The 26979-nt window shown below is 30.5% G+C and overlaps 2 protein-coding genes across 2 annotated transcripts; one reads left to right on the top strand and one right to left on the bottom strand.

The window, feature by feature from the left end:
• Positions 1-1317: 1317 nt before the first annotated feature.
• Positions 1318-11875, top strand: LOC124945421 (two pore calcium channel protein 1-like). The gene is made up of 23 exons (XM_047485858.1): positions 1318-1522; positions 2027-2170; positions 2266-2376; positions 2551-2646; positions 3294-3424; positions 4232-4292; positions 4506-4672; positions 5490-5595; positions 5708-5785; positions 6191-6252; positions 8205-8277; positions 8576-8641; positions 8753-8896; positions 9120-9177; positions 9267-9374; positions 9566-9629; positions 9794-9962; positions 10110-10174; positions 10844-10934; positions 11051-11137; positions 11229-11306; positions 11390-11424; positions 11530-11875. The coding sequence occupies exons 1-23, from the start codon at positions 1376-1378 to the stop codon at positions 11621-11623; spliced, it is 2235 nt and encodes a 744-aa protein (XP_047341814.1). The 5' UTR covers positions 1318-1375; the 3' UTR covers positions 11624-11875.
• Positions 11876-13074: 1199 nt separating this feature from the next.
• On the bottom strand, positions 13075-20458 carry LOC124909610 (putative ubiquitin-conjugating enzyme E2 38). The gene is made up of 7 exons (XM_047450276.1): positions 20291-20458; positions 19602-19782; positions 19370-19464; positions 19209-19269; positions 17846-17985; positions 17325-17624; positions 13075-13344 (listed from the first exon to the last, which is right to left on the bottom strand). The coding sequence occupies exons 1-7, from the start codon at positions 20360-20362 to the stop codon at positions 13075-13077; spliced, it is 1119 nt and encodes a 372-aa protein (XP_047306232.1). The 5' UTR covers positions 20363-20458.
• Between the last annotated feature and the right edge of the window lie 6521 nt (positions 20459-26979).

Below are 26979 nucleotides of genomic sequence, written 5' to 3'. Positions count from 1 at the left end.
AAAGCTTAAAAAATATATAACTTAAATAAAAAATTAAAATAATTGGCTCAAGCCCATTTTTAGCTCCGAACTGATAAAACAAACAGAATCTTATGTCCAATAAATTCATATTTTTATTCAAATTGATTTGATAATTTTTAGGTAAAAGTTATATATTAAATGAATTCAGCATGTGCTGGTGAGTGGTACTGGTGAGAAACACCAGACAAGTAGACTCGTGGCGAGATCCAAATGAAAAATAGAGAATTGTTTTATTTATTTATTATTTCATTTTATTCTTCCATGTATATTTATGATCTTATCTACTCCATTACTAGGAATAAATCTACCATCTTATTTATTCAAAACCCTTATTTAAAAATATTAATGGTATGATATTTTATGTGTAAAATATTTAATAATGTTAGTTAAAAAAAAGACTTATTTTAAAAATTCACATTTTAAAGAAAAATTCAAAAAATTCATTTTAAAATTGTCTAGAATTTAATGATAGATCTATCTATTAATAATGTAAAAAAGGTATTTTTCAAATTTCACTAAAATAAAACATTCAACATTAATCTACTCCATTTTGATTTATATAAACTACATGCATGCACGATCGACAATTTGACACGTTACTACATTTGTAGTTGATTAATTAACAATTCAATTATAATTAATTTCATGAAAGTTGACTTTCTTTTTCTAAAAACACATAACAAGTCATTTTCATTGTAATTATTTCAATTAAATTCTATTAATTATAAACTTTAATTTTAAAATGAAAAAAATAATATAGATTCATATATAGTAAATTTAATATGAATATTACAAATATGATAAAGAATATTAATAATGAATTTATTAAAATGTTTAAAATTTCTAAAAAAAGAAAAATAATAATAAAATGAATGTTTGCCGACAGTGTGAACAACCCTAGTTATCACACTGACCAAGTGACTACATCTCCATCATTGTCATAATTAACATAATCCAACTAATATATTTTTTTTTCAATCAATTTTTGATTAAGATATATTAAATATAAATAAATTTGTGGTATAGAATTTTCATAATATTTAAAAAAACAAATTTTAACTAATTCGTTATTCTATGTTATGGGTAAGCTGATTGAAACGTTTTAACGTTTCAAGATATAATAAAAAATTGTGTTTAAACGCAAAATATATATACGATGAAATTATTTGAAAAAAAAGATTAGAATTTATCCTTTAATAAAAAAATTGTGTTTAAACGCAAAATATATATACAGTAGGATTATTTGAAAAAAAAGATTTAGAGTTTATCGGTTAATACGGTAGATAAAAGCATTAAGAGATTCAACCGATTCTCGATTTGATCCAATAGTCGCGATAGTTTACGCGCCACGAAGATGGATGAAGCTTTGCTGAGCGAGGAAGGCGGTGGTCAACCTGCAAGTTCCGATCGGGGGAAATTTCATCCGCCGTTGTTCCATCGAAGAGCCGATGCCATTGCTTACGGTTCACCTTATCAGAAAGCGGCTGCGCTTGTTGATCTGGTTCGTCATATTCATCTTTCTCTCTGTCATATACTCTATCTAGGCGAATGTACTTATACTTGCTGCTGATTCATGTTCATAGTCATATTTATACAAGCATCTTCTTAATTATGCTGTTTAGATTTAATGCTTGTGATTAACGCAACTTTTAAGTCTTTCTAGCTTATATAACGCTGATTTGTGTGTGAATATTTTCATTTCCGGATGTTTGACTTTCTTTTATATGCAAGAACTTTCCAGGGATCATTGGTCATTTCTAGGTGATTTTACTAATATATCAGAAGATAGAAGACATTTCTTATTTGGTAGGATGAAGATGAAAATAAACTATAACATGTATATCTATATCTATACATTATACACATAAATAACATAAGATCAAATATTATGTGTTGTTAATTAAGGTAAAAAATATGGACGATCTCTACACTTTGCTCTTATTTTGCTATAAATTGAAATAGTTATCCACTTCTGATTAGCTGAGAATGGGAACGGACTTTGCAGGCTGAAGATGGTGTCGGGTTGCCTGAACAAATTCTTGATCAGCCAAGCTTTGAAGCTGCAGCAAAACACTACTTCATGTTTATTCGGTTTGACATTCTTTGGACTCTTAATTTCTTGGCTTTGGTAGTTCTGAATTTCTTTGAGGTAATTAGCATACTTAAGGTTTTTTTGATGCCTATACTTATTAATACTTTGCGAGATATCAATCAAATATAAGTGGAATTATTTTCTATTTTCAGAAGCCACTGTGGTGCATTAAAAACTCATCCGGGATTTCTTGCAATAACAGAGAATACTATTTCCTTGGCCAGTTGCCGTATTTGACTGCTGCGGAATCACTAATTTATGAGGTGAAGAATATTTCACTGATTAACTTCTTCACAAGTTCATTTGGTTGCTCTGTAGTTTTTTCTCAACTTTATCTAGATTTGTTCTAGCCATTTTTCTCAACTGAATGGAGAAATAAGTAGCTTGCATATCTGCTTCTGCACATACTTTCTCAAGTAATATCTACTACCTTGCAGGGTGTCACTGTTATTGTTCTCTGTGTACACACGTTTTTTCCCATCTCCTATGAAGGATTTCATATTTTCTGGACAAGACATGTCAATAAATTAAAGGTACTCACTTCCAGTATCGACCCTCATTTGACTAATTTTCCATGATGACAATGCATAACAACCAGTAGAATTGCCTTCTAATTCATAATATCCATTTTTGTTGTGGTTCTCTTTATAATTGGTACTGCAAACATTAAATGTCTATCAAAAGTTTGTATGACTTTTATGTCAGTTCCAGAACCTTTTTCTAGAAAATATGCTTAGGGTAAAAGATATGTGTCATGATGTTTTGGCGAAAAAGTATGTCTAATAATGAATAGGATGTCTACCACGCACAATCAGAGACGACTTTCCATATTTTTCATGGGTTGTTGGCTATATAGGTATCAATCATATTCTTGAGAATGTAAATAGTGCCTCATTACTTGCAAGCAGTTACTAAACCATGTACATGAAGAAACTGTGCTTCCACATTGTCTGTTCGGTAATCCTAATCTTGTTGATTAGTATTTAGCTTATCAAATCCTATTAATTACCTTTGGAATATTTGAAATTGATTAAATCATCCGTTTGTAATTTCTATAATCTGTTGCTACCTATAGAACCAACTCATAATTTATAATTTATACTATGAATTTGTTTGATGGTTGAATTTCTGGTGGTTACTGTTTAAATATTCTGATATTATCTCTAACTTTTTTTTTCAGGTTCTTTCCCTGCTAATTTTGGTTGTTGATCTAGTAGTCTATGTGCTCTATGTATCTCCAGTGGCCATCTATTTTCTTCCATTTAGGGTTGCTCCCTATATACGGGTCATTCTTTTCATTCTCAATATTAGGTATGGAAGACAAGGGCTCATTCTCTAGGTTCCTTTTGATGTCATGCTTATTTAGATATAAATCTTCCTCCTATTGAGCAAAATAATAATTGAAGCATTGCTGCATGTTTACAAACATCCGGGGCAGAGTGGAAACCTTATTTGATCTCTGCAGCTGGCTAAATGTCTGATTAACCTCATAATGTTTTCCCAAATCTGAATTTTTTTCTTTGGGGCGTGGAGTTTCCAATCAAATTAACAATAACTACGGGATTTATGTTTTAAATGATGTAATCAAGATCTCTATTTTACTCCTTGAGCAAAACACAACAAATCATACAGTTATTGTTATATGTCTTGATCTGGAAATGCACGAATGAATTTGCCTCATCTCTGGACTGACATCTATTTTTGTTGCCATTTTATCTTATTTATGTTATGTGTCTAGATTCCCTGTCTATACCGAAACCTCAGCTTAAGAATGACACTGGTTCAAATGTATGTAACTAACTCTTTAAGTCCTTACATGAGAGCAAGCCTAATTTTTTTTAAGCCCCATAACCATTGCCCGAGAAGATTAAAGAAGGAAGGAGATGGTTACAGATGAGACATGATGGATAGAATTTGTCATTTCTAGAAGCCACATGGATGTTACATCAACATCACAACTTGGAAAAAATTAAAGATTTTTCTCATTTATGCTCATGCATTTTTGCCTCACTTTTCTTGTGAAGACAATATACTTTTTTTTTTATTAGAATAAGGAATAGTTATGATCGCGAGAAGAGATCATATTATTTAACAAATTGCAATGTTCCATTTGTATAGGGAGTTGCGAGAGAGTATTGTAATACTGGCTGGAATGCTTAGCACATACTTGAATGTTTTGGTTAGTTCCCTTCTGAAGACATCTGAATTCCAGTTGCTATTTCTGATTTATTTTTCCTGCTAATTTATTTAGATAAATGCTTCCTCTAAATGTGTAATCAGGCATAGTTCTGTCACTTGATTAAGTAATGAGAAAATATTTTGTATGAGAATTTCCAAGTTCACTTATAAGTTATAGGACATTTTGCTAGTTCCACGTTTTCTTCTTGTGCAGGCTTTGTGGCTATTATTTCTGCTCTTTTCCAGTTGGGTAGCGTATGTTATGTTTGAAGATACTGACCAAGGGAAGACAATTTTTACATCCTTCGCGGAAACATTGTATCAAATGTTTATCTTATTCACCACATCAAACAATCCAGATGTATGGATTCCTGCTTATAAGTAAGTGATCTATATAAATTTCGCTAGCCTTGCAACAATTTTTGAGATATTTTGAGTCTTTTGCATCTTTTAGCAGGACTTCCCAGTATAGGATGCTCTTAAGAAAAGCATCTTCACTCTCTCTATCTACTTCACTGATTAACGCATTTCCTTTAGACGTGAATAATGTGTCATAAGTAATCTATGAGCTGGTTCACAGAGTCTTCTTCAAGTTGTCAGACTCAGTCACTGCTAAAGTTGTAGTGCAATTGGAATATACATTCTTAAAAGACATCGCCTTAGAATATGAATTAAAATTAGTCATGTTTTGTCATTTATATCATATTGCATGGACCTTTTTCAAAAAAAAAAATTGATCATGTTTTTTTTACATACTTGTATAAACATATTACACATGTGATTTTAACATTGAAGTTTGTGATTGGTTTACTCAAACTCACCCCCTTCCCTCAGTTCCAAACTATTGATGTAATAGGAACTAGCATGGAGAACTGCCACAACATTTCTTCTTGGTCATTTTGTCATCTTTTGTCCATTTCAATTGATTTTTAGTTCCCCTGGGCTCTCCAAATTTACATGCTCACTATGTAGGCTGTGAGCTAATACTTCTAATTCACATGGCTATCTGGTTATCTATGGGAAGGCGTTTCTTGTCCTATTTCTGGAATTCAGTCTACTATATTTTCTTCTACCGTTTCATTATTTATTTTGAACACTTTGAATAAATTAGGTTTTCTAAAATGTTTGAAATCTATTTATGTAAAGTGATAAGTTTTACTTCTCAAATGTTTTATTAACTGCCTTATTCCTGTACCAGGGCTTCACGTTGGTATTGCTTATTTTTTGTTTTCTACGTGCTGTTGGGTGTCTACTTTGTCACAAACTTGATTCTTGCTGTTGTATATGATAGTTTCAAAGATCAGGTATGGTTTTCTTTTTTCCCATTTCTTGTTTTAATAGGTTTAAGACATCCTAGGTTTTACAATCATCTCACTGAGTCACTGTCTTAATCTTGTTCATTTATTTTCATATTAGCTTGCAAAACAAGTGATAGAGAAAGACCGAATGAGACAAAGGATTCTAGGGAAAGCCTTCAAGTTAATTGATAAATATGTAAGTACAACACTATGTATTTTCTTTGTTAGTTTTCCTTTTTTCCCTTTGTTTGCACTTTTCAATTTTGTAACATTTGCGACCCATCAATTATTTTTACAAGCATCTTCATCTTTTCAAGAAAAGTAACTACCACATGAATATTCATGCTTATGATCTGTCAATGTGTGACACCTATTTCTGACAAAATTGTTTCCAAAGCATGAGTGAGTGCTCTAACAAGTACATGCAACTTCAGTTAGCTTCTTTTCATCTTCTTTTAAATTCGAACGTGACATTGATATAGGAAGTTCCAATTGGTTTTGGAAAACAAGGACACTCCTTCCAATGACCACTTCCTTCCATCCTTATAACATTGAGGTAGATTCTATGTGGTAATATTTAAAGGTTATTCCTTTTTTTCAGAACTATGGATTTATTGATAAGGAACAATGCATCCATCTTTTCGAAGAACTGAATAATTACAGGTATGGTTGACCTCCCAAATTTTCGTATACAAGTTAGCATTTTCTTTCAAGTTATATTGAAGTTATGTTAGCTGAGGAACTTAACAAATTCAGACTACTAAACAACTTATCCTTGTAGATAGTAGTAATTTTTTTTTGTCACTTCTAGTTTTCTCATGTCCTCCAAACAAACAAGTCCTTACCAAAACTCTTTCCCATGCAAGACACTTCATGGTTCCTTTTTAATTGTGTATATGTGTCGTAATCCTCAATTTTCTTATATTTTAATTCCTGCAGACTTTCCCTATTTAAATCTTTGGTTAATGAAATTGAATTCCTTAATGTTTGTCATATTTTGTAAATAACTTGCCATTGGAAAAGCATATAAGAGTTTTTTTTTTGTAAAAGAAAAGCATATAAGAGTTCTGATTGCACGGTCCTTCTTTACAGGAATGGCATTGTCCAAACAAGTATTCCTTCCGATCCATATTTGGATATAAAATGAATGATATTAAATTCTTGCCTGAGATATTGAATTGGAGTAATATGGGTGCAGAATCAAATTTTAATTTATAATGTAAGATTTTATGCCATTTGTAGAATTATGACACTCAACATGTTGAGTGTTGTCAGTTTTTACCTTTATCACACTCAATGTCCTTTAAATATCTAGATTTCTCATGTAAACTTAACTAACTATCTAAATAATATTTTCCATCTCTCTGTAAATTTTTACATGATATCAGAGTGAGTAGGTTTTCCATCTTGAAGAAACCTATTCACAATTTTCCGTTGCCTCTTCCAATGGTGAAAATAACCATTGGAGGAGAACTCAAATGATTCTATAATCTCATATTTTTCCAAAATTGTATATCACTAAATCCCAGTGCGTTTTTATCTCTTTTTGGCAGTTTCGTCGTTTCGAAACTGCAATTTTTTTTCTCAGTCGAATCTGTATCGAGCTTCATCTTCGTGTCTCGACAATTTTTTTCCCAACATTTCTTCTGTCTAAAAATTATCACTTTTCACTTCAAGAACTCCAAGAGCCAAGTGCCAAGTTCCAAGAGTCAAGAGTCACTCCTCTAACAATGTGAAGCATGAATTAGAATTAGTCAAATTGAAAGAATGTCATCAACATTTTCATCTCTTCGGCAACATCCTCTCCACTCTCATAGCTGCCCAAGGCTTTTCCTATTAGGTGACTGACATTCTCACCAAAGTTCTTCCCAAGTGGAATTTCGAAGAACTATGTGGCAAGTTAGGTTCTCTTAATATCGTTTACCCAACTTGAAGGGGAGTGTAGAATTATGCAGTTACTTGCACTCAACATGTTGCTTTGTTTGCACTCAACATGTTGAGTGTCGTCAGTATTTATCTTTATCACACTCAAAGTCCTTTAAATATCTGAATTTCTCATGTAAACTTCAACTAACTATCTAAATAATATTTTTCATCTCTCAAATTTCTACAACATTCAAATAAGAGCTACCACTAAAAGCGACCAGAACTGAATTATGCGAGAATTGAGAGGAGAAGGATGAAGTAATCTTTGAAGTTTTATTTCTCACTGGTGAATTCAGATCAAATTTTCTCTTTTCCTAGGCATGCAACTAATCTTCTTGTACTGATCTTTTCACTTCAGGTCCATTTGTTGTTAGTATGGCATTGTGTGTGAAGTCTGATACCATCCTTTTCCATAAACTATACTTTTCATATATTGGCTTTTAAACATAAACTATTGAAAATTACTCCTATATGCATATTTTTTATTTGGAGCCTTGGATGTATTTTCTCTATTGTTCAATAATTTCCTCTCAGAATTGATTTCTCCTCCTGATAGGGTGCTCCATCCCTTGATCTTTTTTGTTCTGAATACATTTTTCTTTATGCTAATATTTGAGTATTTAAAATTGATTAACCATGTGATGTTTTTCTTTTCATATGAATTTTAACTCATTTTATTGCTTATTCAGGACATTGCCAAAAATATCAAGGGACGATTTCGAGTTGATATTCCATGAGCTAGATGATAGTCAGGACTTCAAGGTTTTTCTTTTCTCATTTATTTTTTTGTCTCAAATGAAGTATCTTTCTTTTAATGTAAACAAAATGGATTTTTCAATTGAACTTATTGCACTCCCTTTTGTGGCAATCCAGACAAATCTTTTTTTTCATTTCTACTTGACTATAATAACATAATTAGCAAAGAGATTTTACATTATTTGGAAATTGAGTCCCAGATAGAATATTCCTGGTAGTTATAGAATAGCAGCTGTTAAGTAAAGTATGATTTTGTCCTTTGCTTCCCTACCTCTAGTTTTTATGAGTTTGATTTCTAATGCAGATCAACAGAGATGAATTTGCTGATCTTTGCCATGCTATTGCATTGCGATTTCAGAAGGAGGATTGTGTATGTTTTTCTTCTTGTTTTAAAGGATCAAAACGTCAGTTCATATGATTATTTCAATAAGGAATTCTAATTAAATGTTTAGAATCTTGAAGAATATTCTTTGTTTTGCAGCCATCTTATCTTGAAAACTATCCATATGTATACCATTCATGCTTGTCTGAGAAATTGAAAGAATTTGTTCGAAGCCCCATGTTTGGGTATATAGTGGCTTTCGTCCTCATCATGAATCTTGTTGCTGTTATTATTGAAACCACGGTATGACTATAATAGGTTGCCTGATGGATACTAACTTTCTTCTTTGTTGTTTTCCGCCTTTTGTGTTTCTTTTGACTGTAAAATGATTGCATGCACCTTGGTTCATAAACTTTTTTCATACAAAGTTGACCCTCTTTAAAAACATAAATCAAATAACTGTTTGTATACTACTTTGGAAATATGTCTCACTTATACAAGCTGTTCTCTTTATCGCTGGTTGCAGCTTGATATTGAAAACAGTTCCGCACAGACCATTTGGCAAAAGGCGGAGTTCGTCTTTGGTAAGTTCTTAAATGATTTAATACGTGGGTATAATTATCTATATTGTCCAAGCACTTGTATATATTATTTACATTGTAATGTTCCACAGGGTGGTTATATGTCTTAGAAATGGCATTGAAAGTTTATGTATGTGGGTTTGGAAACTATTGGAGAGATGGGCAAAATCGTTTTGATTTCTTTATCACATGGATCATTGGTGAGTAAACTTTCTTTAATACATTCGTTCTAGAAATCAAAGAGCTCGTGCAATAGAGATTATCTATAATAGATACATAAAGATAATACTATCAAATTCTTAATCAATTTCAATCACATATGGTTATCTTCATTCATATCCAAATCATGGGATATATCGTATCTAATATTTCAATATATATTTCATTGCAGTTATTGGAGAAACAGCAACTTTTGTGTCCCCTAAAAATGTAACGTTTCTTTCTAATGGAGAATGGTAAGTACTAACATACTTTATGCCTCTTCATGAACAGTATATTTATAACATACAAGAATAGAATTTTGCTTGAACAGGCTGCAAGTATGTTGTGTGATTGAATCATTTTCTTGTATATAATCTGAATAACGCAAATTGTCTTCAACTGCCTCTGGTCACTACAGGATTCGTTATCTTCTTCTTGCAAGAATGTTAAGACTTATTAGACTCTTGATGCATGTCCAACGCTACCGTGCATTTGTAGCCACATTCTTGACCCTAATTCCAAGTTTGATGCCTTTCCTTGGGACCATATTCTGTGTCTTGTGCATCTATTGCTCCGTTGGTTTACAGGTAATCAAGCTAATTTGATATCCCAACCAAATCATCAAACTCAAATACTAAAATACTCTTACTTTATTCTTTATATTCCATTAATAAGTTGACCTATTTTACAATTTCATTTCATAAAGTTAAAATATTTTATCTTTACTGTGGCAGGTATTTGGAGGGTTGGTGAATGCTGGCAACACTGAGCTGAAGGAAACAGATCTTTCTGAGGATGAGTATCCTTAGTCATGTAAAACATTGTTAAAGAAAATTCTATACTATGTAGCACGGATACTCCAAATTTTTTTTTTTCGGAGTATCGGATACGGATACGACACGGATACGGATACGATACGGCAAAACGGGTATCGGATACGGCAAAAGAAGTGTCGTTGACTTTTTATGGAGTTGACCAATCCGATACGGTTTGGATACGGCTTGGATACGTTTTTGGATACGTTTTGGGTAATTTTTAAAAAGTAAAAATTTTAGGAGGACTGAAATGTTTAAAACAAAACTAACCCTAAACTAACATTGCCTCTTCTTGACTCAAGCTTCCTTTATCTTACTTTGTCTATCTTATGTGTTTCTTAGATAAACAAGATAAACTTAAGATTCACATCAAGTTATTAACCAACTATTAATATTTTTTAATTTTTTTAATTATTATTTTATATATTTTTTTTAATAGTTTTTAATAATATGCGTATCCTAAACGTATTGTATCCTATATTTTCAAACTTGCCGTATCGCCGTATCCGTATCGTATTTGATACGATACCCGTATCCGTATCCGTGCAACATAGATTCTATATTTTGAAAAAGAAGTTAATAGGCAGAAGAAGCTCACAACAGTTGATAAGAAAATTATTTACAAACTAAATTCATTTTTCTTAACAAGATAGATATTTACTTTTCAATTTTAATGACTATCCTAATGGAATGGTGACACTCTTCAATTTACTCGTGATGGGGAATTGGCAAGTGTGGATGCAGGTAAATTGATCTTATACTACGTTCTCAAAAAAAAAAAATTGATCTTATACTAATTTTAATGATATTAGCTAGCTTGCGATGATTTGATTAAATATTTTTATTTTGTTTAATGTCAGAGTTACAAGGATCTGACAGGAACCTATTGGACATACACATACTTTGTCAGTTTCTATCTGATTACAGTTTTACTGCTTCTAAATCTGGTTAGTCTGATCAGTCACTAATTATTACTAAAAGTTATAAGAAATGGTCGCGATTAAAATATATAATTCCTTTCTTTTGGTTTACTTTCAGGTTGTAGCATTTGTTCTGGAGGCATTCTTTGCTGAAATGGAAATGGAGACATCAGATCAATCTGAAGAAGCTTCAAATGTCAGTAATCTTCAACTCGATATCTATAATATATAATTTAACAAAAAAACAAAAAATTAACCTCATATCTCGTATAAATGCAGGAAGTTGGTGTCAAAAACAGGCGTCGTAATGTTGGGTATTTAACTAATTTTTCATTAATCATTCATATGCGGGAAGTTGTATTAATAAATTATAATTAAGTTGGGTTGGCTATAAATGAATGATTTAATTAATTGTGCAGAACAAAATCGAGGAGTCAAAGAATTGATGCTCTTCTTCACCATATGTTGAGTGGAGAGCTTGATCAGACACAAACACAATTACTTAGTACTTAAAGTAAGCATACTTTAATTCCTTAATTTATATGCAAATGATTCATTTCTATTTCTATATTTGTGTTTTTATTTTTTATTTTTGTCTGTAGCAATCTATTTTTGAAAGTGAGGCTATTTAATTTTAATTTATTACTCTTCTAATTAAGGAGAGTACTCATCATTTGTAATATGCTATATATAACTTTATAGTAAAAACTCAAATTAATCTTTTTATCCCTGTTTAATTTATTTAGAAGCAGGGTAAAATTACATGATTTTGAGAAACTATAAATAATTTTTTTACATGATTTTGAGAAACTATAAATAATTTATTGGTAACTCCATTAAAGTAATTGGAGTGGTTCATAAGAAACAAAAAATTACAAATTAATGCAAGCTTCACAACTTAGTAGGAGCAAGGAAATTAATACTAACTTTATTTTGCCATTGTTTTTTCCATTTTGTTCCTTAAATCCTTTAAATGATTTTTTATTTATTTATATTGTTAATAGCTAATCAATTAGATATAGTTAGGACTCATGTGAGACCGCAGTGGAGAGGCATGGTGGGTTAGCTCTTCTGGATAGTAAATTTTGGTTAAAATATAAAAATAAATTACAATTCAATATTTGAAACAATTTAACTAACAAACATTTTCTAAAACATAAAACATGGTTTTATAAAGGAACTGTTGGAACTAATTTGGTAAGGGAATCAAGTATTTAAAAAGATGAAAGTGTATTAGGAATCATCCCAACCGAGTCAAAGCCAAAGAAGGGCAGCAAACGAACAAGAAATGACCGTGTTTTTAAATCTTAAACTAAGGAAGAACACCAATAGAAGCATCTATATCTTCAAGTAAGGAAGATCACCAATAGAAGCTTCCAATTCCTCCCGACCAATAGGTTACTAATTCAGATTCTCTATAGCCATATTTTTCACCAAAATATGACACACGACTTCAAGGTCGTGATTCATGCCTCATAACCGTCCCCAATGATTTTATATGAATTCGGACAATGAAGCAAAAGTTGAGATTAGACTCTACATCCTTAAAACACATACACCATAACAATTCACATAATATACATCTATTGTTGGGTCAAGATCCTATCAATGATAACACTACAACCAAAAAGGAGATCTTCCCAACTCTATATGTTATCATAGTATATGTTATCACAGACACAAGGGTCTCAGAAATAGTTTACCCAACAAACACATTTTACATATAACTATGAGTAGTTGATAGAGAATTTGCATTTATAACAACTTTTCAAGCCATGTTGTTACTTACTGTGAAACCAATATGAATGAATCCAGCATATATTTGAATCAATCAAATAATCCCAAAACTATCATCTGAAACAAAAGTTGTCAAACCTCTTAGTATCAAAGGTGCCTTTTGAAGAAGCAAACAGAAGAAATGATCCAATGTCATATAAAATTAGAAGTGAACTGAATTATATTATCTAAATATTAGACTTCATAGATGGATGCCACTTTACGTAGCGAAATTTCTCACAGTCGGTTGCTCCGTTATCAATAAATTTGTTGACTAAACCATCCATCATTCCACACAACGCAATCTTAAACTCATTGCTTGGACCAGAATGATCATCGTCACCAAAAAATCCTCCTCCAAACGCCCCTATTGGAGTACCGTCTATGTAAGATTTGCAAGCCGACAAAATATGATGTGCACGAACACGAAAGTGCCACCTAATCAACTCTTCAAAATGCTGCATCAATGATAAAGAGAAAAAATTGTATTAAATTAAGAAACAAAGTAATCTTATATAATCATGAAATATCTATAAATAAAATTTCAAAATAAAAATAACCCAAATATAACTTGAAATAAAATAAAAAATATAATAAGATATTGAGATGGCAGTGGGAGAAAAATAATTCAAAATAATTTTGGAGAAAATATAGGTAATTAATGTTCAAAATAAAATTCTAAATAAAGTAACAAAATTGTTTCAAAATTAGTCATTATATAATAAAAACTGAAAAATTGATTTTTTTTGCTAAATATTCTGTCTTCATGTTGATAAAGATCTTAAAAAGTTTAAATCTGTGAACTATTTTAATTAAAAATCAAAATAATTAATAATAATAATAATGACTGATAATTTTCTTTTCTTCTTTTATCTGAAAAAACAATTCATCCCGAAGATAGTCATCATTCATATCGGTATATATGTTAAAAAAAAATGTGAAATTGAAGTGACAAGGTATGTGAAAAAGAGAACCCTTTCTAAAAGAAGGGAGAGAACGAGGTTTATTAGAGATATCAGTTTGAACTCACCAAATTCTATATTGGAATGGGAAATATCGTAATTTTAAATCAATTATACTTTAATGACATATATCACCAACTCTCTTATTCATAACTGAACAAAATTTAACCTTACATATTAATGTGAAATTATCACACACATATTAATATGGTTTGTTATTTCGGCCAAATATCTGATATAAAACTTCCAGCACAAATTCTAGAGTGTAAATCTCCATTTGAAGTTTTATTCAATATTAAAGTTTTTTAGTCCGAATGTTATTATATTATATAACCATACAATTCACACAAACTAGATTTTAGATCTATCCGTGTTTGTTTCTTGATTATAGATCTTCTCACAAATATATAAATGTTTACATATTTAAATATGTCGTATTTTTTTTATATCTCGACATATCATTTTTAATGAAACATTGTTTTCAATATCACTTTCACATCAACATTAACCCAACATGTGACTAACACTAACATTGGTTCAAATTCCCTTGAGATACATATTGATCTCTCCTCTACACAAATCTCAACTAAGTCTCTCTTACCACTCATGCATAAGTTAATTCTACATACTCTTTATGTTGAATCGAATGTCAACTCATTCTAGAATGTAAATACAAAGTCCAAACTTATAAAAGATGATGTCAAAATCTCATCACCGCAATGGATGTCTTCAACTCAACTTGTGTTGACTTTGTGCTCGATCTCATGTTCCTACTAAAAACTATGTTATTACTATCACTTCCGTTTTAGAACCAACATGTATAATAGTGCCAAGAAAGATTCAGCATGAAGCTCTCCCATGGTTTCTAAATTCAATATATTTCTCTACAATCATACATCGTTAGTTGTTACTTGCTCGCCATAACAAAATATTGTTGGATGCAAATAAATTTTTAAAATTAAACATAAAGTTAATAGTTACTAAACAATACCAAGTATGTCCCGTTACTAATGGTTTTCATCAATATGGAGAAACATCAAGTCTTGTAGTCAGATCAACGACAAATTTTACCGTTTTAACTTTTGTAGTTACTCGTGGGTGGTCGTTTCATCAATTGGATGTGCTTAATGTATATTAATACATGATACACCTGGCGAAGGAGTCTAAATGACACAACCTCTAGATTTGTTTTATCCCAAATTTCTTAATCATGTTTATCGTCATAACAAACCAATTTATTGCCACAAAATAGACCCCTCGAGCTTGATATGCTATATTCCTCAAAGGATTTAACGAAACCAACTTCATATATCATAGATCTTGTCAATAATATACTACAACAATTAAACGTTTGAGTGATATATTCACAATTAAATATCTCGGTCATATAGAACAAGTTATATGGATAAAAACATGTATTTCTTCCAGATTGATCATATCTCAGACAAAATACATTCAGAAATTCTTACATGATATGCATCCTGTCAAACCACTAACATACCTATTGATTCAGATTCATGATCCACTTTCTGATTCTACAGTCTAGAAATCATTGGATTGATGTCAAATAAAATTTTCCATACCTACGACATATTCTCAATCAAGGAATATTTAATTCAAATTGGGTTGATGGTCTAGAGGGCCGAAATCAACAATCAATTATTTGCGTTTTTCTTCATAATAACCTCATCTTCTTTTGAATATTCAAAGAAACAATAAGTAGAGGCATAATCTCATAATATTGTGCAGTTGCTCATGCAACAACAAAATTATGTTGACTTTAATCATTTAAGTGAATTAAAAATCATGTTACCTACTCCACATACACTATGGTGTGACAATAGTGAATTTATTTGTTTATCTTCTAATATAATGTTTAATGATCCTAAATACACATAAAAATTGATTTCATTTTGTTCACGAATTACACCAAAATTGTTTCACATCTAATCTATTCTCACCTAATACTAAATTACAGATATCTCTTGGAAAACCATTCTTCACATAGTATGTTTCAATGTTTTACTTTCAGATATATTCAAAAAGTAACAAATTTCTAACATTATGTTATTCGTTTTTATATTTCTATTCATACCCTATTTTTTTTATTCTTATTCTTATTTCTGTTTCATTTATAATTTATTTATTTTCTTAATTCAATTTTTTTAATGTAATTGAAAATAAGACAATTGAATTATATAATATTCTAGTAATAAAATATCAGCTTTGACAAAATTTTCAATTTTAGAACTTATTATTTTTTTCTAATTTGATCAATAAAGAATAATAGTTTTCAAATAGGATCTTTCATATTTTATTATATATCATTGGAAATCAAATTAGAAATGTCTTCACACACACAATATACAAATTGTTCTCATTAGGTTATAACACCACAACTAATACACATATTTTAGCAAGGTTAGCTATAACATTATCTAATTTATTACCTAGTAAACAAAAACCAAAAATAATTCTATGAACAAAAAGGATCTTTAAGCCTTCTTGAAACTAACAATGCTTCTTATTTCCATGACAATTGATACTATTGACATGAGGATGAATAAGGGATATCCCTGAAAAGGAACTTAGTGACAAATTTGAGGTTCTCCATTATATTGTTTTGTTTTTGTATCTAAAAGGAGAGCAATAGTAGACATAAATGGTTGAGTGTCAAGCTCAATAAAGACGGTTAGTATAACCTGATCTTTCACAATCTCTTCAATGCAAGAAGAAGAATCAATAACATTTATATGCTGTGAGTTATCGAGAGCAAGGTTGAGAACTCTCGTGATATTAAAGATTCCATCTTAATTTAACAAAACTTTGTACCTAGGGAAGACAAGCAAGCCTGATTAGATGCAATCTCATTCCGGTATTATTTTACTTTTCAGTGAGGAAAGTTGTATTACATTAAAAATTGTCTACACAACAAAGTCATTCATCATGACTTCTTCACATTGGCTTAAAGACTATTTTGTTTGAACATAGATGATGACTTTCAAACAAATATTACTTTTTCTTTGCCTTGGTAGGTCATTCACAAGTAGGTCTTGAATTGGGACATACTTTTTGGTAGGTAATTTATTTTTCTTTACCTTCTTTCCTAGAAGTGGATGTGGGATTTTAGTCTATAAAAAAAAAAATAGAAAATCCTAATCATCTCATTTAGTTTTAAATTTGATTTGTCATTCCAATCTAACTTAATTATGATGGAATTTAGAATTAATCAATTACACTATCACACAAGACATAAGCAAAATTCGAATTTATAATACATATTTGTCAATCAAAATCCAATACTTTTACCAAATACAAATTTAAAAAAATGGATCAAGACAAAAAAAAATAATAGGAAATATGGTATCCTATTTACAAATAATTTTATTATATAAAAAAATTTGCTATGTGTAAACATAACTATCATAAACTAATAAAATAATTTTGAAGTAATTATAAATTATACATATACATACCTTTGGTGGGCTTGTAAGTGTGTTCATCATTGTCTTTAGTGATAGGATGAAGACAGATTCATTGTAATCCTTAGACTTCTTTTTACCCTTTTTTCCAACATAAATTTTTGAATTTCCAGGTTCATTGAAAAAGGGTTTAGAGTTGAAAATCAAAACTTGTATGGAGCACAAAACTTGTGCCATGGTTGACATTTTCGGTATCGGTTCACCTTTCTCAAGCTTCCATGTGTTCAATCGCACTATCCCATCTTTGGACATGTTTGGGTTCAATTGAAGACCACCCGAATGGTAGTAAACAATCTAAAAATGTATTTTTAAAAGGAACCGATTAGTAAAGTACTGTAACATCCAAAAAAATAAATATATGAATTGTTACAAACATAATTAAAAGTTGATGACTTCTATTTTCTTACAACGTTTTATCGTAATGTGATTAAATAACTTTTATTGTGATTATGTATGGACTCTTTTTAAAAAAGTGAACAAAAGATAAACTCTAAACCCGTGACCCAATTACATACCGGGAGTACATCTGGATATGAAGGAGGGAAGGCGAGATCAAAGACAAAGAGACCATCGTGATATGGGGTTCCAGCTGATCCCACTATGACGGCCTGGATAAGATCCATCCTTGCTTCACATGCTTTAACATTTATGGAGTCTGCAAAAGATGGATATTTAACTTATGATTAATTCTTTAACAAACCAAGTTAATAGAGATAAAGTTGATTGATATATTCATGATAAAATCATTTAAAATCTCTATGATACAAGTTATAACATAAATAGTTATAACTATAAGTCATGTAAAATTAAAAAAATTACTGTTAGAAAAATAATTAGTTCAACAAAAAGAGAAAGTAATAATCCAATTCAAGGCAAACATGAGTCAACACATATACTATACTTCCAAAAAAAATGTAAGATATATGGGAAGGAAAATCGAACTAGATATGCACAAATTTTAATAATAATTGCCAAAAATTATAAACCCGAATCACATGCCAAATCAAAAAGAAAAATAAACATCATAAAAAGACAAGTCAATAAATTAAACAACTTATGTTACAATTATTATTATTTTAAATTTATTTAAACGAGTTACGAAAACATAAAGTCACTTAGGCACATTTGAAACACTTTCTGAAACTAGATATGGACAGTTTCCATATTGATTGAGGCAATCAAATACAACTTCATCTAGACCTTTAAACCTTTAAGACGTTCAAAGACAATCACATCTAAGTCTAGGGGGAATAGATTAATAAAAATATCTAAAACACATTTGATCTTTTAAAACACATTTGATCTTTTAGATGAAAAAGATGAATTTGATTTTGATGAAAAAAGTGAAGAAGAGAATGATGTTGAGCATTATGCAATTTCAAATGAAGAAGATGATCTTGATCTTGATGAAGAAAAAGATGACAATGAACTTTAGATTATGTCTTGAACTTTTTTAAAGTTTAAGAATTGATGGTTTAAGTTTTGAACTTTTATTTTGTTATGTTTTTTATTTTTGATACTTATATATTTTTTATGCTCTATTTTCAAATAGCCCTTACTACGCTATAACCATGAACAACTTTGACGCTATTGAGCGATATACACTATTGACAACTATGCACTAAGGTATGAAAAAACTACTATTCCTATGGTAATAATGTAGTTATCCTGAAGTATCCTAACCTAGAACTAAATATTCAGTTTTGAAGAACATAAACCAGAATTCAAGTTTCAATTATTAACTATATAACCTAGAATAGAATATTGATCACTTGTCACCTTCAATTGTAGTAAGATCTCTTAATTTATTAAAAACCTAAATTCCATGATTTATTCCAGAAAAGAATAAAGAAGAAGAAGATAAAGCAAACTCCTCACCTGGCATGTTGTCCAGAAATTTCAACTCTTCCTGGACTCTCTTAATCCACATCGACGAAGGCTGCCACAAAAGAAGCTCATTAAAAATTGACATAGGTAAGCATGCATATGTGCAACATACACATGAACACAATCAAAGATGATAATTAACATAAATTCACCTTGTGCAGATTCAATGTTTCAAAGAAGTGATTTGGAAACCTATCCACAAAATCGAATCTCCCATAATGTTTAAACTCAGTCATGTCTTCGCCACCTGCATTTAATATAATCGTTAGAACCAAAACTGATCTACTGTCCTTCTAGAAATATGGATAACTGCACATTTTGCACTAGCACAAGATGCACAACACTCAATCGAAGATTCAATATACGACAAAAACACAAACTTACTAGGAATAGTATAATTGGGGAAAGCAACTGTCGCCAGAACTTTATCTACTTGAGTTTGCAGCGCTCGGAGGCAATCATCCGATTCATATCCGTTGCTATCATCATAATCTGAAAGACCTTGATAACTAGCATCATTATTTTCATGAGATCCAGATTTCCCCAATTCCTCAATGATAGGTCCCTGAAGAAAACAGATTAAAAGTTGTCACCACCAAGCAAATTTCAGCAAATCATAAAAACCCATAAACAGGAACAGACATGGGTGTGCTAAATAAACCTCTATAAGGACAGATTGAGAGAATATGGTGAAAATATGAAGAATTTGATGAGTATAAAAAAAGAGAAACAATAGATTTAAGTTTCACCTACCATAATTGAAACACATTACTAGGTTTCTTTTCAATCCAGTGACATTTCCAAGCTTAAAGGCTATCTAATCACCAAGAGAAGCATATATCTATCTATCTAGTAAGTTGTTTATGCAACTGCAAGACCCAATTTGATTTAACACAAAACATAGTACTCTTGCCTACTAGAAAGGATCTAGAGAAGAAAACACATTCCAGATTTACTACAGAGCTTTGATTACGTCAAAACACCAAATTTAGCTAACATTCAGAACGCAAGTTGAGCCGATCAGAGAAAAAGTAGTGATTCTAGCGATAGACTAAATGGGTAAACAAAAAGACCTGATTTTGAATTTCCTTGTTTGAGATGGAATCAAGGTAAGCTTGCAACTTCAAATGGTTAATACGATCCATATCTCTTGAAGAAAACGGCGATCAAAACTTAGCAGCGAGCGACTGAGCGATGTTTTCTCCGTTGTTCCCCCTCTCTAGGTTCGTAATGATAAGGATTTCCAGCATCATGGACTATTTTTACTCAAGGCGCCAAATTCTGGCAATCCCAAATGATCTTAAGGGCTTGTTTGTTTCATATAAATTATTTCCAATAAAGCAAATTAAAGAGCTTAAAACATACTTTTATTTTATATTACTATGTTTAGGATGAATGATTTGTGTAAGCCAAAAATGGATTATTTACTATTAATTATTTGTGTAATGAACTATAATAATATTTTTTTTGTATTTAATATTTTATTTGTTATTTTTAATTTAATAATCTAGTACCTTGTCCCCAACTTTAATTTAACAAGTTAGTTAGTAAGTTAATATTTTAATATAAAAATATTTTAGTTAATGATTTAAACAATTTAATTAATGAAGTGATTGATTATTGATTTTGCTAATAAACATTGCAACCTGTTTTGAATTTGCTCGTTGGTTAATATTTTTTTAATTTACATTAAATTTGGTTGTGGTCATGCTCTTCAACTGCTCATAAGTTGTAGATGTCTAAAGAGATGGGTTGTCGGGTCAACAAGGTAGCTTGTCTCAATGTCAGAAGAATCAGTATCTTCTCAGACCATCTCCAACCTACAAACCCATTCCTAAACCCAAAATGCAGTAAATGTCACTTCAAACAGTAATTCATCTCCAACCCAAGAACCCATTTTCAACCTCAAAAGAATATTCTTAGAATATTCTTTTCTTACACTAACTTTTAACCTTATTAATATTATCTATATATTTATTAACTTTACATATTTAACCCTAATCTTTTTTTTATTTTTAATAAAATTAAAATAAAATTAATTATATATCAATAATTCATACTTAACATATAATTTAATAATATATTTAAATAAATAAACATATTATACTAAAATTTAAGTTATAGAATATAACATAAAAATATATAATAAAATAAAAAATAAATTAAATAAAATTTAAGTATAATAAAATTTAATATTTAATTATAGAGCAAATGAAATGTTTCAAATAATTCATATAAACAAGTTTAATATTTAAATTAAAGAGTATATATATTTCAAGGGCTTATTTGAAAAAGTATAAAAAAAATTTGGGAAATGAACAGTAACTACGCATATATGGGTTTTTTTGTTTACTCTCACAGTAAATTCTCATTTTGGGTATGCGTATGGTGGCCGGTTGGAGCAAAAATGGGAATGCGTTTGCGTTTTGGTGTCCGGTTGGAGATGGTCTCAGCACAAAAGATTTGATCGTTGAAGTCACATTGAAGTCGGAAGACATTCGCTATGATGCTTGAAGTGAGGTTTTCACGTCAGCCCGACACCAATTTTTGCATGTGAATCCACCTATGAACATTAATAATGATGGTCGTTGGAACTAGCCTATACTCATCTTCATTGAAACAATCTTAGTTATGCACACTGCTTAGATTTTTCTTTTATAGTTTACTGTTTTAATTGTTATATAGTAAGGATGTCATAAATAACTTGTACACTATTATTTTGGTGAGTTGTTAGTATACTTTTAATCGACTCACTACTATAAGAAAACAATTAACATCTCTTATCAAATTTTGCTTTTTTATTTAATACAATCAATCAATTGTAAAATAAAAATAATAAAAATAAATAGCTTTATTTTGATATTGGAATCCAAACCCATTCTTGTATCTGTTACTTACCATATAATTGTCCTTCAATTTTTAAATAAGAAAAATAATAAGGAAAAATGCTAAAAATAACTATACTAAATTGTGAAACAAATCCATATCTTTGAAATATCCATGTTAGAAACATTAATAAAATCTTCAAAATTAAAAAAAATATTGAATCGAACCATATCAATTTTGAGAATTTAATGTATTCACTACTTTTTTTTCCTTCTAAATCAATAATTATTAACATTTTAATTACATATTAGTTGGCTGCTCTTGATTCTTTCTAACCTTCATTTAGTATCTTGTTAGCATGAAATGATGATTTATTAATACTTGTCTGTCAATGAGTATTCATTTCAAGAACAATGGAGAAAACTTCATATGGGTGATTTTGACAATTTACGAGCCTTTGTTACCCTAGTTCAAGTCTGACTTCTTTAGTAAGCTCCTTATAGGGTTTGTAGATGAGATTTGTCTATAGTGTTTGTCGGGACATGAGTGTAGTAAGACATCTAAATGAACGAAAGGGGTCAGAAGACTCACGAGTCTTGTGTGTGAGTTTTCTAAAACGATCCAACACTTTGGCTTATTAATTGGCCTTTGGAAGACTATCAATTCCCATTCAGAGAGCTAATTATAATTGTGGCTCCATGCAATCTTGTATTTGTATTGACCATATAAAGTGAGTGTTTCTATCCTCTTGAGTGACCAATTTATTGTAAAAGTTAATTTTGTCGTAGTTGTTCATATAAATAGTTCAATTTGATTGATCGTAAAGTAGTAGAGTTGGTTTCTCCTTTATTGTAATAGTTGGTGGACTTGAAAACTCTTCCAAAATTGTTTAAAGTTGGTTTGTTGGTGATGGAATATCTTATGCACAAAAAATTCCGATTAATGACAGGTAAAAAGATGCATACCATATTATTTAGCTTTATTTAGGAGGAAAATAATAAGAAATAAATGTTCGATTTATATGAATTAAATTTTAATTTATGTTTACAAAATTAAAACTAGCCTAAGTTTAATCTTCTTTTTCCTTAAAATGGAATTATTTTCAAATTGATGAGTACATCATTATCTTTATCTCTATTGATAAGATAAAATCAAAATCGAATCCATCTCATTTCGGGACTATCATGGTTAAAAAAAAGTTACCAACATAATGTTAGTTATTTTAGTTTGGTTATTTCTAATTTAGTCATTTATAAAATTAAAAATACCACTTAAGTATCCTCACTTTATATAAATAACAAATATACCCATAAACTATAAACTTGATTTCACATTATAATACTGATTAGAAATAAATCACTGACTTTGAATATTTAGTTTAAATAATTAAAGAGGGAGAAATTATAAGATTAATTTAACTAATTAACTTAGGATAATTAGCCAACGATTATAAAACTATAAGGTTTTGAATATTTAGTTTAAAATAATCAAAAAAGGAGAAATTGTTAAATAAAAATAATTAATTAAATATTAGTATTAATTAACTATTAAATAAAGAACCTAACTTTGTTAATTTAATTTTGTGCAGGATTAAATTAATAAAGATGCCCAGTATTATACTAAAATCAGCATTTAATCAAAGATCGGTTGCATTTTATAAAAGGCATAACTGGTCATTTTACAAGATCGGTAGTTTGTAAAATCGGCATTTTACAGATCGACTTTATATCAAAAATACGCGTCCGACTTTTTGACAGTTCGGTAGTTTGTAAAATCGACATTTTACAAACACATATCCGTCATTTTACATAATCGGCATTTTGGCAAGTCGACTTTTTGGCATATCGGCATTTTGCAGATCAACTTTATATCAAAAGCACGCGTTCGACTTTTTGGCAAATTGACAGTTTGTAAAATCGCCATTTTACAAACACGTATCCGACATTTTACATAATCGGCATTTTGGCAAATCGACTTTTTGGCAGATCGACAGTTTGTAAAATCAGCATTTTACAAACACGTATCCAGCATTTTACATAATCGACATTTTGGCAAATCAGCATTTTACAGATAGGCTTTATATCAAAAGCACGCGTTCGGCTTTTTGGCAAATCGGCAGTTTGTAAAATCGACATTTTACAAACACGTATCCAACTTTATCTATATGTGTTCGACATTTTTACAAGACGCGTCCGATAGTTTATAAATCGGCATTATGTGAAGTGTAACCGGTTATTTATGAATCGATATTTTACATCAATTCGACATTTTGCAAGTCGGCTTTCTTTTTACAAAACACGCGTCCGATATTATATAATCGGTATTATATAATCAGTATTATAAAAATCGCCTCCGATAATTTGTGAATTCAGCTTTATATCAAATTGGAGCGCATCCGGTACTTTACTATTTTGGTGATACATTGGAACGCTTCTAGTTTTATCAGAAGTCAACTTTACGCTTCTCCAGCAGTTGTTTCCTTTTTGGTGCAAAGACGGATGAAAACATTTTTGGCAGCAGCAGAGCTTTGCTAAAAAACCCAAAGACAAGTCAAACTTCCGAGATTTACGCTCCTCGTAAATCATAATCCCATTAATGACATTTTGGCTTATTATCATTCAAGTTCAGAAAAGATCAAAGAATATCTCATCTGATGTACTACTCTGGACTTTAACCAATCAAGATCAAGATAGATTTCTTATGAAGCAAATTTATCCGTTGAGCAGCAAAAATATGCCCGTTGACATTTGCCTACTTAAGAAGACAGAGGACAAATTGCTTCACACCGATTTTCTCTCTGAACAATCACTTTGCGAACCTTAAGCCATCAACTCTCTCATGCTCTATAAGTGTCATAGTCCAATTTGATTGATTGTAAAGTAGTGGAGTTGGTTTCTCTTCACTAAGATTTGAGAAAAAGTAGTTGGATAGAGACTTTATCACACACAAACATATATGGTGATTCAACTAGGTGGTGGTTCACCTTTATTGTAATATAGGTTTGTGCATATATGTTATATGCTTAATTATGTACTCTTTCTTTAACAAAAAATATTTAATGTCAATAAATTTTGACTTTGTCATTAATTATTACTAAAGGTTATAAGAAATGGCCGCAATTAAAATATATAATTCTTTTCTTTCGATTTAGGTTGTAACATTTGTTCTGGAGGCATTCTTTGCTGAAATGGAAATGTGGGCATTAGAAGCTTCAAATGTATTTAATTTTCAACTCGATATGTATAATATATAATTTAATCAAAAGTTAATAAAATTAACCTCATATCTCATATAAATGCATGAAGTTGGTGACAAATGTTGTTTTTTAGCACAATTAAAATACCACATCGGATGATGATGGGAGTGAGGAAAGTTTCTTAGTACGTATATAAAGAAACTCTTCTCACAATTAGAATCCCATGTTAGAAGATGATGAGAGTGATAAAAGTTTCTTAGTCTATAAAAGTAACTCTCCTCCCTTTGATTTGTGACACCCAATATTTGTATCTCTTCTTCCTTATTTATTGATATCCTTTGTGCTTGAAGACATATACAACCTTTGGCCGAACTCCATTATCAAATTCTTTTTCTTATATTTCTTCTTTTATTCTATCAGTTTTCCATAACAAGTGGTATTAGAGACGAATATTTATCCTTGACATGGCGGCTGAGGCTTCAAATGGCCATCAACTCCTTCGTCATCTTGGATGAAGACCTCGATGTCGAATTTGAAATTTGCAGTGGAAGTATTTGATGGTACTGAGTATTTTGATATGTGACAAGGTGAAGTTTTAGATTGTCTTTTCTAACAGAGTCTAGACGCTGCTATTGAGGTAAAAAAGCCAGATGAATGGAGTATCATTAATTGATTGACGTGCGAAACAATTCGATTGTGCCTGTCTAGAGAGCAAACGTATGCCGTGAAGAACGGAACTTTTGCACAGAAACTATGGCAAGCCTTGGAGGACAAATTTTTAAAAAAGAGTGGTCATAATAAGCTCCTTATAAAAAACATTTATTCCGGTTTGATTACTAGTCAGGTACCATCATGAATGAAAACATCACTAAGTTTAATCAATCAGTAGCAGATCATTTAAATCTTGATGTAAAATTTGAGGATGAAGATTTGGACTTGATGTTGTTATTTTCCCTTCCTAAATTTGAACATTTAGAAATATCGTTGCTTAATGGAAAGAGAAATTTATCTTTTGATGCTGTAAGTTTTGCTTTATATAGTCATGAATTGAGAAAGCATGACAAAATAAAAAATAAAATAGCTATAACAAATGAAGCATTGATGGTCAGGGCCATCAACAAAGCAAATAAAAAGGGGAGGAAGAATATTCATAAGTAGAGTTGCCAAAGATGAATGTGCTTTTTTTTCCAAAAAAAAAGATGAATGTGCTTTCTGTCGTGAGAAAGAAAATTGAAAGAATAACTGCCCAAATTTGAATTAAAAGATAAAGATTCTGAAGATGCAAATGCTTTAGAAAAAAAATGTAATGCAAATTCAAAATTCTCTTTGTCGATGTTACACACAATATCACATCCTGACGCGTGGATATTGGACCCAACCTGCACCTATCATATGGCACCAGTTCGAGAGTGGTTCTTTGACTTTAAAAACCAGACGATGAAGTTGTTGACATGGGAGATGCCAATACATGTAAAATAAAGGGGATATGATCAATAAAGATGAGAAATAATGATAGATCCACCAGAATTATTAGAGATGTTCGGTACATACCGAATATGAAAAAGAATCATTTCTTTGGAGGCCTTAGAGTTAAAAGACCTACATGTGGGAATGAAAATTGATTTTTTAAAGTATTCTCTAGAGCACTAGTGATGTTGAAAATCCATCAAGAAAATTAAAAATTAGTATTACTATGAAGGTTATACAGTTAATGAGACAACAACAACTGTATCAACTTCC

This window comes from Impatiens glandulifera, chromosome 7 (genome assembly GCF_907164915.1).
Source record: "Impatiens glandulifera chromosome 7, dImpGla2.1, whole genome shotgun sequence".
NCBI lineage: Eukaryota > Viridiplantae > Streptophyta > Magnoliopsida > Ericales > Balsaminaceae > Impatiens > Impatiens glandulifera.
Note: the sequence above shows the minus strand (reverse complement) of the source record. Positions and strands in the feature narration are given on the sequence as shown.

Bases quoted from the DNA above. Each gene is read 5' to 3' on its own strand.
- LOC124945421 (XM_047485858.1), top strand. From the start codon at position 1,376: ATGGATGAAGCTTTGCTGAGCGAGGAAGGCGGTGGTCAACCTGCAAGT. The intron at 10,175-10,843 runs GTATCCTTAGTC...TTAACAAGATAG, and splicing joins ACAGATCTTTCTGAGGATGA to ATATTTACTTTTCAATTTTA. The intron at 11,425-11,529 runs GTATTTAACTAA...TTAATTGTGCAG, and splicing joins AACAGGCGTCGTAATGTTGG to AACAAAATCGAGGAGTCAAA.
- LOC124909610 (XM_047450276.1), bottom strand. From the start codon at position 20,362: ATGGATCGTATTAACCATTTGAAGTTGCAAGCTTACCTTGATTCCATC. The intron at 19,783-20,290 runs GTCTTTTTGTTT...TGTTTTCTTCAG, and splicing joins ACAAGGAAATTCAAAATCAG to GGACCTATCATTGAGGAATT. The intron at 17,625-17,845 runs GTATGTAATTGG...ATACATTTTTAG, and splicing joins CATATCCAGATGTACTCCCG to ATTGTTTACTACCATTCGGG.